The following is a 13591-nucleotide window of genomic DNA, read 5'->3' as shown; positions in this document are numbered from 1 at the left end:
CTGGGCTGTGCATGGTAATATCTACCAAATTTTAGCTAAAAATGTTGTAGACATTTTATTCGTATTCATTCTATTTGCAATCTGGTATACGTATAATCATGTCCGGAGCGATAGCGGAGGACTTCACGCAGTCTAACCCCCAAAAAAAAGAACGAAGAAATTTTTTTGAGACGCGTCAACTATGTATAGTCATGTCCGGAGCGATAGCGGAGGACTTGACGCAGTCTAACCCCCAAAAAAAGAACCAGAAAACCTATTTTATCATATTCTGAGTGTGGTTTTTGAAGGTCGGGAACGCGTTTTCGGCTGTATCTCAACTGTATTGAAACCTACAGGGACGTGTGACGCGTGTGACCCATCAAATGAAAGATATTGGCAGATAAATTTTCTCGTAGCTAAACGCTTATTTTTTTGGTAAAATTTTTGATGTTTTAAGTCAAATATTTTTTTGGTAAAAATTATTTGGCAGATGATGAGGAAAACTAAGCCAGCTCGTTTGAACTAATTGGGTGTAAAATTCAATTTTTGCGTAACGAAGCTGAAAGCGTCAACTCTGGCGATTTTAGAAATTGTATTTCAAAGACTGCGTCACACTTTTCTCGTAGAGATTTTTGTTGGGATTGTATATACGCGAGAAACCAAATCCTGCTGATCGAATTTTAAAAATTTTGAAAACCAGTACAACTATAAAGTGTTTTAGTTATAACACTAACACAAGTGTGTCGAAAATATATTGTGCCACACAGAACAACTGTACTAGTTTGACATTAAACAATAGTGTTACATACCAAAGCTAAAACTGTTTTAAATGTCCGAAATGAAACACCCTACAGATCATTGTCAATGTCGTTTGGAATGTGAAGTAATTTTCGTAAATCAAACCTCAATGTTTATAATATTTATATGAAATTTTCATTTTTTTAGGTTGCACAAAGTTGCAATAGAGTGTTATGATGAAAGAGAAAGAAATATTTTGACAAGTACCCCAAGACAACTTATAATAGACTGGTCCTCTCGCTCTCAACGTAACATGTTGAAAGAGAAAGCAATATTTTGACAACTACCCCATGGCAAGTTATAATTAACTGGTCTTCGGAACATTCTCTCTGATCATAACAGTATATGATGAGAAAGAATGAAATATAATTTGGACCAGTTATTTTAAGTTGCCTTTAAGTTGCCTTGGGGGATATGTCAAAAATGTATATGAAAATATACAATGACAAGTATTCCAAGGCAGGTTATAATTAACTGGTCTTCGGAACTCTCGCTCTGATCATAACACTTGATTTCCACTTACCAAAAAAGTACTCCGTGTGTGAGACCATCTGGAATTTTTTCAATTTTTGGTTTATTTACTTGACAGATCGTTCACTCGCTCTCTCACGGAGTACTTTTTGTTGAGTGGAAACCATACTTTACAGTCTATGGACAACTTATTTGAAAAAATAAGTCATTACTTCATTGAAAATTCATTTCCCGTACGTTTTGTGAATAAAACAGTCAATTTAATTAAACCCAATTTAATTTAAATCCACAATCAAGAAACGTTTAAATTTCCAAACAAGAAAACACATTCGATGCATAACTTTATTTTACCTGGAAAAACATACCAAAATCAAAACGGTTGGAATAAAATCAAAGCGGTAAAACGACCGAGTGCATTGTCCATTTTATGAAAATGTATCGGAAACCCGCGATGTTTATCGAAAATTAGTTGTCCTACATTTTGTTAGATGGCACAACGTGCAAAAATCCCAACCGAAATATGTTCACAATTGCCTTTATGTAGAAATGAATCTGTCAATGTTTTTGTCGCAAATATCGCATTCTTCTGTTCAGATTTTTTTTACGATTTAACTTCTCTGCTTTTATAAAAGTGTACTCGGGAATCGGGACAATTACAATCAATTACGCCGAAGAATATTCATTGAAATTAATTAAATGTTTATGTGAATGCTGCAAATTTATTTGCTGCCCGTACAGTTCAATTATACGATAAGATTTTTGTATCCAAAATGGAAGAAGTTTTACGCCATGTTTGATTTTTTTACAAATTTTATTATTTTATAAATAATTACAAATTAATTAGAGAAACACAAACGAAATTTTGAATTCTGAAAAGCGTTGCAATGGATAATAGTCTAATTATTTATTATCTCGTCGACGTTTTGTGATGGATCGAAAGGTGAGTCTAATTTTACAATAAATTGTGTTGTGTCAATTCCATTCTGCAAAATGTATACGGCCGTACGGTTACCCCACTATCCCGTATCCCGTTCAGACAATGGAAATTACATCGATTTGGAAGAACAAAAAGTTAACAAATTTGTGACGTCTCCTTCAAACGGAGACTCTGTGGTGGGATAATATTTTGTGTTTTGATTCTGAATTCTGAATCTATTTTTTTTGAAATGAGTGAATCGGAATAATGCTGAAAAATCGATACTTGACTGTGCAAAAACCAGCGGCTGGCTGTGGTTTCTCAGCGAAGAACAAAAAAATTCTCGCATTTCTTTTTCGATGAATCTTTTCGATTAATTTTTTTTTTTCGAAATACAACCGCCATCGATTTTTTTTACTCAAATTATAATGAACCAATCGACTGTACAGTGTTTAACAATGTCTCTCGGCGGATAAAAAAAAAATTCGTCGAGTTATTTGTGCAAATCAAATGATTAATTAACCTATTAGATGTATCATGAGTAATTATTGCTTGCCTGCAAAATAACGACAAATCCATTTTCCATCGAATGTACATCAGCGCCGAATAAATTGACCCTTGAAGGTAGGTTTATTCGGCGGTCCAATTCGATCGCACCCGGGGCTAATTGTCCAATTGTTCAGTTGGAATTCATTGAGCTTACAAAACAAAATCCTCGACTCCACAATTTCAGTTGAATATACGTATATTTGAGAGCTCCTCAGTGGAGAGTTATATTATGCATGAACCAATAGTCACACTTTGCCAAAAGTGTAACAATTTCTTATATCGAACGGAGTGACCACAACGAGCTATATTGTAAAACAAAACAAATCAACAACAAAAAAACCTTCAAAATAACATCAAATCTGATGCGCTAGGATCCATTGACAATAATTGTTACATACCATCCCGTCGAATATTTTACATCGAATCGATTTAAGTAGGAGTGCCCTTGGTTTAAAGAAATGGAAATGTGTGTGAATGTACTGTGTGTGTGCCGAACATATGATTTCATTGATTTGTATTAGTGCATTCATTTATACAGTACAACACTTCGATAATGAAATGGACGATGATTTGGTTATTATGGCTAGCCGATACGACGATCGTTTACACACATTTCTAAACCAGTTTAAACATTTTATTTTCTTCGTTTAAACGATCAATAAAAAAAAAGTTTAAAGGGCTGTGAAAAACAATGACCCAAACGAACCATAAATTGTTTGCTGACCACTTTCCAAACGCTTTAATTTTATTCCAACCGTTTTGGTTGATAAAAACACCGGTGTGTTATCTGTAATGTCTAATGATCATCTGATTTTCGAATTACGAAATTTCATTTTTCTCGACCAACGAAAAGATTCGGATACACAAAATGGTACATTCAATATACATATGTTTATGTACATTAACACACAGTCACAGCGCTCGCATCATGTATATACACAGACAAAGAATAGAACATAATCACGATTTTCACTCGACGATATAATATATGTTTACAAAACCACGTTTTTTTCTGTATGCCAATGCCCATAGATTTCTGATTACTAAACGCTTAACTGTAAACTTACTTTTTTACTGTCTCTAAATTGAAATGTCAAACTATCGGCATCCATCCAGTTTTGCGAATTTACTCAATTTCTTTTATTTCCATTCATTAAAATGTCGATCTACCTGAGAATATTTTTTGTTTGTTTGTTTCGAAATCAATTCGCTTTTATTCAAATCCACCTATACCGACTCTCCTTCATCGACTTCGCAGGTCAACAATTTTGTTATTCTATCAATTTTACAGTGACTCTGTCAAACGTCGATGTTGATATTAAGTTTTTTTTTTGGTTGCTAGTGGGTGGTGATAGGTGCTTTACATTTCGTTCCGATAATAGTAGATTACATTCTGCATTGCACGAAAAATGGTTCGAAAGTCATTCATTTCATGAGATCCGAACTTGTGATGAAAGCAAAACTCCAAAGTGTATTTTTTGCACAACATACTTCGAACACTTTTTCGAAAAGTGTAGTGTAGACTTCGTATATTCGAGACATTGGCGAGGTATTCAATTAAACTTGTCGAGAAACAGGTTTACTGAAGCAAGTAGCATCCAATGTGTTCTGGTTTATTGCCTGCCCCAGCCCCATGCGAAAGTTAATTATCACAAGGGTATTCACGAACCGAAAAAATTCTCCATGTAATGGATCATTTCCGAGAGGGTAAACTGCAATGTAATGGTCAACTTTCGCATGGGTCAGGCAATAAAATAAAGTACATGGTCGTTCCAAGTTGTCATTTTCATTACTTGTATTGCGACCCTCTCATTTCGACAAGTTGGAATCAAATATTAGAGTGAGGTAATGTTGACGTTTTAGTCAATTTAGTGTTTTCGATAGTGAAATTGTTTACTAGTCAGCACAGTTCTTCTAGAGAACTATGATTCAGAGTTTTAAAAGTCATCGATATTCCCAGTCAATTAAAGGCTTCCCAGTCTATAATATTTTGGCGAATATTCGCTCAGACATATTCAAATTTTGGCCCAAAATTTTATTGACTGGAAACACTTTATTGGCTGAGAACATCGATGAGTTTTAATACTCTTAAAAAACTGTCAAATTTGTTTTTTTTATAGAAGTAATAGTCAGTCCCAATAGTCAGTTCCAATAGTCAGTACTAATAGTCAGTACTAATAGTCAGTACTAATAGTCAGTACTAATAGTCAGTACTAATAGTCAGTACTAATAGTCAGTACTAATAGTCAGTACTAATAGTCAGTACTAATAGTCAGTACTAATAGTCAGTACTAATTATCAGTACTAATTATCAGTACTAATTATCAGTACTAATTATCAGTACTAATTATCAGTACTAATTATCAGTACTAATTGTCAGTACTAATTGCCAGTACTAATTGTCAGTACTAATTGTCAGTACTAATTATCAGTACTAATTATAAGTACTAATTGTCAGTACTAATTGTCAGTACTAATTGTCAGTACTAATAGTCAGTACTAATAGTCAATACTAATTGTCAGTACTAATTGTCAGTACTAATTGTGAGTACTAATTGTGAGTACTAATTGTGAGTACTAATTGCCAGTACTAATTATCAGTACTAATTATCAGTACTAATTATCAGTACTAATTGTCAGTACTAATTGTCAGTACTAATAGTCAGTACTAATTGTCAGTACTAATAGTCAGTACTAATTGTCAGTACTAATTGTCAGTACTAATTATCAGTACTAATTATCAGTACTAATTATCAGTACTAATTGTCAGTACTAATTGTCAGTACTAATAGTCAGTACTAATTGTCAGTACTAATAGTCAGTACTAATTGTCAGTACTAATAGTCCGTACTAATTGTCAGTATTAATAGTCCTCATTTCTATGAACCTTACAATTTATTTAAAAAAAAAATTAACAAGATGGCGGAACCAAAGTGCAAACGTACTTAGTCTTTAACAAATTGACCTGGGGCGAAACTTTATGAACTTTGTCAATTTTGTACGAATAGTATTCAACAGTTCCACATTGTCAACGATTACAATCCAACTGATGTTATTCATTCCACATACACGTTAATACGAAATACATACGAAAATGTCATTTAAAATAGCTTAACATTGGCAATGCATGTCAAATGAATAAAGAGAATTGAATTGTAATTGTGACTTATTATTTTTCTCCACCTTGTAGAGTAGTTTTCGAGCGGTGTGTTAAAATTGCAAATCAACTGTAAACATTTGTAAAAATTATGTTTGGCTGTCTACTTTTCTTGTGTGTACGAATTTTACTTTAAATGTTTATTGGGGATTAGCCCATCCAGTTCCACAATTTAATTTCAATTTTAATGGAACGATTACCATAATCACACTTTTGATTCAATCGGAGAATTTGCCTATTTTTTATTGCTGAAATTTTAGGATTATACACTGAAAATGAAATATCCAGTTAATTGTGAGGTGCTGGAGCTGCCACATATAAGTTATACGTTGAGTCCCTCACAAGGCCACTGTTCAAACCTAAGCCAAATTATTACATTACCAGATACGAAAAACATTTTTGCCTTTGAGCCATTGAACGTCTTTGACAAGAGTATAGTCCCGGTTCATACAGTCTTGGCACATTGTATACAAGTGTCTGTCAGGTCAAAAATTTGGAAAATTGATTTGTCAAGGTCAGGCCAGACCTGCCAACGAAATTTTTGTTTTTTCAATTGCGTTCGTTTTGACACTAATTCGGACTTTCTACGATGTGAAGTGTAGTCAAGTACTCGGGATGAATGTTTACATTTGTCTCGTTGTGCAGACATTCTTAATCTCTTGCAGGTAGCGACCTTGCGACCTTTATTTATTGAAAGGATTTTTTTTTTGGTATTGTCTGGTCGTTGTAAGAGGTTGTTGATTGCACCACGAACTGATTCCAAATTGTATCATAATAGAGACTGATTCATTAGGCCCAACTATACGAAAAATCTAAATACGTCTCGTTTCCATTTTTTCCAGTGTGCATCAATCATCCAATAGCAACAGTACCATCATTAGTTACGTAACGTTTTTATTTTGAAAAAAAAAAAAAACCGGAACAAAATGGTTGTTGATTCGGGTCATCGTAGTGGCAGCGGCCATCACACCCACAAACTTCAACCGACTGGTATGACACCGAAGGAACTATCGGAAAATGATGATTTGGCCACTTCATTGGTACTCGATCCATATCTGGGATTCACCACACACAAAATGAACGTCAAATATCGGCCGTTGAAAGCGAACCGCGATGAATTGAAAAGCATCGTCGCTGAATATGTTCAAACGCAGAATGGCGAACGGGCGTACAAGCAAATCATAAAAGGTGAATGGATACCGAAACATGTGTTGAACAAGAGTAAATTGGCACAGAAACGACTGCAGGAACACGTAAGTGTCACCACCGAATTCTGCCTACCTCAAAACATAGTCGGAACATTTCGTAATCGTTTCACTCATTTCTTCCCTCCCCAATTCTCACAGATCTATCGGTATCTAAGGGTTTTCGGACAAGATTCTGGTTTCATGATCGAGGCGTGTTACCGCTACTCGTTAGAGGATCAGAAAGGAGCTAAAATATCAGCTACGCGTCGATGGCTGAAAAATGATAAAATTGAGTGTTTGGTCGGTTGCATTGCCGAGTTATCGGAGGCGGAGGAAACGATGCTGTTGCAACCGGGTAAAAATGATTTCTCGGTAATGTACAGTTGTCGAAAGAATTGCGCACAATTGTGGCTGGGACCAGCAGCATACATCAATCACGATTGTCGGGCAAACTGTAAATTTGTGGCAACTGGCAGGGACACGGCTTGCGTTAAGGTATTACGGGACATAGAGATCGGCGAGGAAATTACGTGTTTCTATGGGGAAGACTTTTTCGGCGACAGTAACAGCTACTGTGAATGTGAAACGTGTGAACGACGAGGCACTGGAGCTTATGCTAAAGAGCAGGTAAGTTCGGATTATCATTTTTTCATTTATTTCTTGGTTAACCCAGTCCGTAATCCTTCGCCAACGTTTCGTTTTAATTCAAAATGGTTTATCTTCCAATCAGACAAGCGAAGAACAAAGTTCCGGTGTTGGTTATCGCCTGCGGGAGACGGACAACCGAATCAATCGAATCAAAACTAAAAGTGAGGCTACCAGAAATACAATGGACCGTGAAGAGCTTCGTCACGACAGCAATAAGGTGATGACACCGCTGACCATGAAACAACTGCGTGATAAAGGAATGACCAAATACGATGCCGAAATGATCATTGCTCAACAGCATCGTCCAAATGCATTTAGTCAATTTTCTCCTACCCAAAGCAGCGACGGCAGCACCACTGACCATGGTCCGTCGTTGAACCGCAACAAAATGACACCGAATCGAATCGAGTCGGCGGCAACGCGACGAAGTACCCGTTTGTGCAGCATTTCAGATAGGCCATTTCTTAAGACACAAAAATCGGAGTCGCCGGCAGACGATTCGGTGACGGATGCAGCAATCGTAACTAAATCACCGGTCGTGTCGTTGCGAACGCGACGTTTTCAAAAGCGTGAGGCTTCAAAAAACTTAAACGATCAATTATCAAAGCCAAATACAAATACCACAAGAAATGTCTCTGTGACGCTTGTTGATGATGCCTCGTCCTGTTCGGGTAGTACAATAAGTGATCAGGAGACAGCCGTCAGCGATGGCATAACGCCATCGCTGTTCAACGAACGCCAAGAAGGCGCTCTGCAACATTCGATCGACCGTAACGGCCATTCTGTGGTGGCAATTCATGACAACTTTCACGGCATTGATAATGTTAACGGTAATCTGATTAAGGAATTGCCAACGACACCGCTGAAGCCGTCACCAGTGCGAGCGACCAAATTCGATGTGTCTCAATTTTCCAATCATCGTCCCATTCTACCCACAACCGATTTTTTCGGCTTAAACGACGTGCTGAATGGCGGAGTCGATCGACAGAATCATCGCCGGGCCAGAAAAAGTATGCCACGCAAATTGGACCTGAACGAACTGGCCAGCTACGCATCCACCGATAAAAACTTTGAGGCGGACGACGCTGACAGTCAAAGCTTGCGACCGCGTACGATTTCGAAAAGTATCAGCGAATCGGAGAGCACATCGTCGTGGGAAAATAAGGCACCGATGAGTGTGGAAAAGCAAGAACAATTACTGAAAACGCCCGAACGAAGACTGAAGCTTACGTTACGGATGAAACGCAGTCCAATTCTAGATGAAATTATTGAATCCGGTACAAGTCTGAGTGACGGCGGCGGCAGCAGCAGTTACTACGAGCCCGAGTACGAGGTGTTTCGGTTGGAAGGCATTGCCGATCATAGCGACTATTCGGAAGACTGTTCGCCTCGTAGCAATTCGTCGAAAAAGCGGAAAAAGCGTCACAAATCCAAGGATCATCGTCGCCGCAAACAGCGTCATCATAACCATGAACATCACAATCATTTAGGTAACAATACATTTTACAATCACCGAATAGATCCACAACCACAAATGAAGAGATTACGCTTAATAATTGGCAATGAAACGCACACTATAGACATTCCATCAACCACATCATCATCATCGTCGTCGACATCGTCATTGAGTACATTGTCGGGTAGTAATTGTAATAGTAGTAATAACTGTGGCATATCGCCGCCTTTGCCATCTGTCATCCAATTGGAACATAAGTCAAATGTTAGTGGAGCGAATAATTTGCCAATAAAACGTTTACCACCACTAGCTGCCAATGGCGATGGTTACAATTGATTGTGGACGACTTAAAATATGAAAAACAAAAAATTTTCACTTTTCATATTTTCGTTGTTGTTGTTGTTCGGTCAAGTGTGTCCGGTATGTGAGTTCAGACGAATTAAATTTTTTTTTTTTAAATTTATTCATTAAGTGGAACCATGCTTCGTATTGCCTCTATTGTGTATCGAATCGATGCAGTGTGTGAGCTAAAGAATTTTGATTTTTTTTTATTATTTTCTATTCCGTTCTTTCGTCGAACGAGCAATTTTTGCGTAGCGTTCGTGAAGTGTGATACAAACAACATTTTATATATTATAAGCTGAACTCGTAGCATGCAAACGGTTCATATAGAAAACGATAGAGAGAAGGTCGCTTTGGTTTGGAAAATTAAGGTCAAAAGGTCGCCCCCTTTTACCGCTTTCAAGTTCGTTAATCCAATTGGCACGGATTGATTTTTCGTTTTGTTTGGTAAAGGGGGAAGCGTTATTTATGAATCAATGCGACGACAATTGTCCTTGTTTCTAGTGGAAACCAAACAGCGGCTCGTAGATTTCATTTTAAGATCCAAAGTAGCTAAAAGTCCTGTGGTTTAAGTGTAACATAGAGAAGAGAAAAGTATGCAAACAAAAATATTGATTTTGCCTGCTATGAATCGGTCTTTCGTTGTAAATTAGCATCTAAGTTTTTGTTTGTTTTACCCAGAAACGATGAGTCCTTTCACTGAACGAATATTAATTTTTTTTTTAATCCAAAAATCATTTCCTGATGGTTCGTTATACCAAACACCAACAGTGTATACCTCTTGATGATGTCTGAAAGCAATTGGTAACACAAAAACATTCGTAAGGAGAGACCAACATAATGATTCCGTTAAATAGAACACCCGAAAGTCACTCCGGGACACTCAATGTAAAGAAGAAAAAAATGTTTTTTTTGTAAGATAAAATAGATTCGGCGATTGGGGGAGATGTCAGCGAAAAAGTGGATATAGAAATCGTTTACTAAGCAAAAAATGTTCCCACCAAATTTGCACTCTGCGGAGTCAAAGAAGTAAAAATCAACAACAACCAGAAAGAAATGACGAAGACGAGAAAAAAAAAGAGAAACCAAAAGATCGGCTTTTGTAAAACGATTTTTTTTTATTTATTCAAATTTCCTGTGCCCACTGGGCATGATAAATTATTCTACTATAGTTTACAACCTCACAGCTGATGTAACTTACCGAAACGGCTGCCGAAAACATTTGCTCTCTGCTTGGGATATTTTTGATCCTCTGCCAGTTTTACGTAAAATAATTGCGGCAAAAGAATGAGCGAATCCCGAAGAAACGAAACTTCTGTCTGAATACCAGAAATTGTTTGACATTCTCTTAAAACAAGCAAATTTCGTTGCCTACACACATTTCCGTTGTTTCGGTTACATCGCCAGTGTGGGCCGCCTAGGGTACCTTCAATCCGCAATTTTTCACACATAAAACATTCTTGTGTTTAGCTCGTTACAAAATGTTGTTGCTGTGAATGAAGCCCTGGAGAATGGTTTTCTCATGCTACATGCGTCGAAAACCGTACTTTCTATGTTTCAAGCACTGCTTTTGACGCCCTCAGCGTGTAACATCCATTACATAGCTCGGGATAAAAATGAAAAGTCTCGGCTTCGCCTCCGACCAACAAAATGCACACGAAAACTCCAATTTTCATCTTTTTATCCCTATGCCATGTAATAGTATTTTACACATTATAGAGCTAGCTGACCACAAGTAAATTTTACGTCTAAAAATTGCGAGAAGTGAACACCGCTAGTGTGGCCGAAGATTTATCGGTAAAATTCACAATACTGAACGCCATCTGAACGTTTCGGTGATTGTCCATCGAATTACTGCTGATTAGTTTTATTTCACATTTTAACGGGACGTGATTGGATGATAGTAAACTAATAAGGAGAAACGGTTAAAAATGCGTCGAATTGACCGTTTTAGTTTAGGTAAATGTGGTACGCGGTAATTTATTGTAATGTCAGACGGAAATGTTTGTTGTTAGTTTACTTGAGAGGTGATTTCATTTGTAAAAATGTAATTGCTTAACACGGGACACACTGTAGGGCGTGTCTTAGTGGCGCGCTTTGTGGGATGACATAGGCAAAGGAATGATTGTGAAAAAGGAATGATTTGGCACTTAAAATGAATGAAATTTAAAAGAGATCTTTCTTAGCCAAAATGTTAGTCAAATTTAAACTTTATTTGTAAAATTTTATTCAATTGGAACTTTTTTGTTTGTTTTGTTTTGTAAAGACTGAGAGAGAAAATTCAAATTGGAAAAACGAGATATGTAAATCGTTCAAGATGTTGCTTTATGTAAACCAGAAAATAATTGTTTTTTTGTTCAAATAAAAATAGATTTTTTCCTTGTACTGAAATCAAATTTACTTCAGCCACTCATTGACACAAATTTCTTAATTTTTCATTTTTATTTTTAAACTCGATGTTAATTTACATTCTAAATTCCCTCAATCCATTTTTCCCACCGATCGAACAATTTGATCGACATTTCAATTTAGGCTTATCGTTCCACGGTTTCCAAATCTGTGTTCATCGATCCTTTTTTCATGCAAATTAAAATTTTATCAGACCTTTCCCAGCCCAATATTCCTCGCAACTTTGTGGGTAGCGTTCTTGAAGCCCAAAACGGGAGATTTTTTTGACTCGATTTTCGGATTTCGATAACCAACAAATGAACGGGAGAACTGATACTGTAGACAATCTAATCTGTCTTGCAAACCTGCATTGAAAGAATTTTTTTTTTTGTTAATAGTCAACGAAAAATGTGTTCATTGTTCATAAGGTACTAAATGTTGTACTGACGTCGATTAGGACATTTACTGTGAGCGCTGTACGTTGTTTCATTACGTATGATGTTTGACAATAAGTCAACATAAGAAATGAATAAAAATGTCTTTTCTGAATGGAAAGATGAGAACCTGTAAAACGATCGAAAGCTCATTAATTTTAAAACTTTCACAGCGGGCTCAATGGAGGGTTTTTTTTCACAAATTTTGTGATTCGGTGAAATATTCGAGAGAGAAATCTAAGCCGATTTGAGCAAACAATTAATTCTTGATGGAAAAAAGCATGTCCCGGTGATATTTTTAGGTCAGGCTTCCCAGTGAAATTATCTTCAAAGTTTTCTTTTTTCAAACTGACAGATCAAAGGATTTTTAGAATTCCTAGAGCAAGATGCTTAATCGTGTCGGCTTATTTAACTTTTGTTTTCTTAGATGATAGGTTCCGTAAGCTTTTTAATTTTTTATTTGTGTCACTTAAAGATAATAGCAGACTTCAGTCCTTGTTTTTTTTTAATTTAAAGTTTTTTTTTTCATTTTTAAATATTTTTTTTATAATTTTGTTTTGTTACGTTTCGTTTGAACAGTAATTTGTGACAGCAATAAAATTATTTATTTACATATAACCATCCAATCAATACATAAGAGCTCGTATCTGAAGTTAGTAAATGAGGTAAATGACGAAAACAAGAAACAAAAACTTTTTTTTAAAAGAATAAAGTAAACGTGACAGAGATTGAGATAGAAACTATGAAAGTATGTAAAAAGAAAAATTTATTCTTTGTCGTCGTCTTTAAGATATACTCTATTTTAATTTATTGAAATTCCTATTTTCATCGAATATATTTAATCCACAAAAGAATAGAAATGGTGTTTTAGGTTCATAAAGCACCGTCCAAATTTATGTTTCTAATTTAATTAAAAATTTAAGTAAAAAAAAAAGAATTAGTGAAATGAAAAAGGGGGAAAACCATTAGCGAACTGCCAATAAAAATCTTAACATAAAATCAAGAATTATTTTCCTATTTTATTTGTACTCAACTTCAATAAAAATGAATACATTTAACGTTAAAGAAAATAAATTTAAAAGAAAAAAAAACAAAATGAATACTTGACACAAAAATATTTAAAAAATAAAAAAAAATTACCCAAAAACGTTCATTCATTATTACAACATAAAACAAATTATTAATAAAAAAATCAACAAAAACACAAAAAAAAATAATTTAAAAAAAAACAAAAAATTTCTTTTATCATTTTCGCTATCGTACATA

General features: G+C 35.7%; 1 protein-coding gene across 2 annotated transcripts; it reads left to right on the top strand.

Annotated features, from left to right (window-relative positions):
• Positions 1-1794: 1794 nt before the first annotated feature.
• LOC119069633 (histone-lysine N-methyltransferase Suv4-20) lies at positions 1795-11542 on the top strand. 2 transcript variants are annotated; one of them, XM_037173738.1, is made up of 5 exons: positions 1795-2188; positions 6713-7123; positions 7217-7684; positions 7788-9195; positions 9286-11542. In XM_037173738.1, the coding sequence occupies exons 2-5, from the start codon at positions 6797-6799 to the stop codon at positions 9495-9497; spliced, it is 2415 nt and encodes an 804-aa protein (XP_037029633.1). In that variant the 5' UTR covers positions 1795-2188; positions 6713-6796; the 3' UTR covers positions 9498-11542. The 2 variants fall into 2 exon arrangements, with proteins under 2 accessions (XP_037029633.1, XP_037029632.1); XM_037173737.1 differs by having other exon boundaries at positions 1796-2188; positions 7788-11542.
• Positions 11543-13591: the final 2049 nt, after the last annotated feature.

This window comes from Bradysia coprophila (genome assembly GCF_014529535.1).
Source record: "Bradysia coprophila strain Holo2 chromosome X unlocalized genomic scaffold, BU_Bcop_v1 contig_38, whole genome shotgun sequence".
NCBI lineage: Eukaryota > Metazoa > Arthropoda > Insecta > Diptera > Sciaridae > Bradysia > Bradysia coprophila.
Note: the sequence above shows the minus strand (reverse complement) of the source record. Positions and strands in the feature narration are given on the sequence as shown.

Bases quoted from the DNA above. Each gene is read 5' to 3' on its own strand.
- LOC119069633 (XM_037173737.1), top strand. From the start codon at position 6,797: ATGGTTGTTGATTCGGGTCATCGTAGTGGCAGCGGCCATCACACCCAC. The intron at 7,124-7,216 runs GTAAGTGTCACC...CAATTCTCACAG, and splicing joins AGAAACGACTGCAGGAACAC to ATCTATCGGTATCTAAGGGT. The intron at 7,685-7,787 runs GTAAGTTCGGAT...TCTTCCAATCAG, and splicing joins GAGCTTATGCTAAAGAGCAG to ACAAGCGAAGAACAAAGTTC.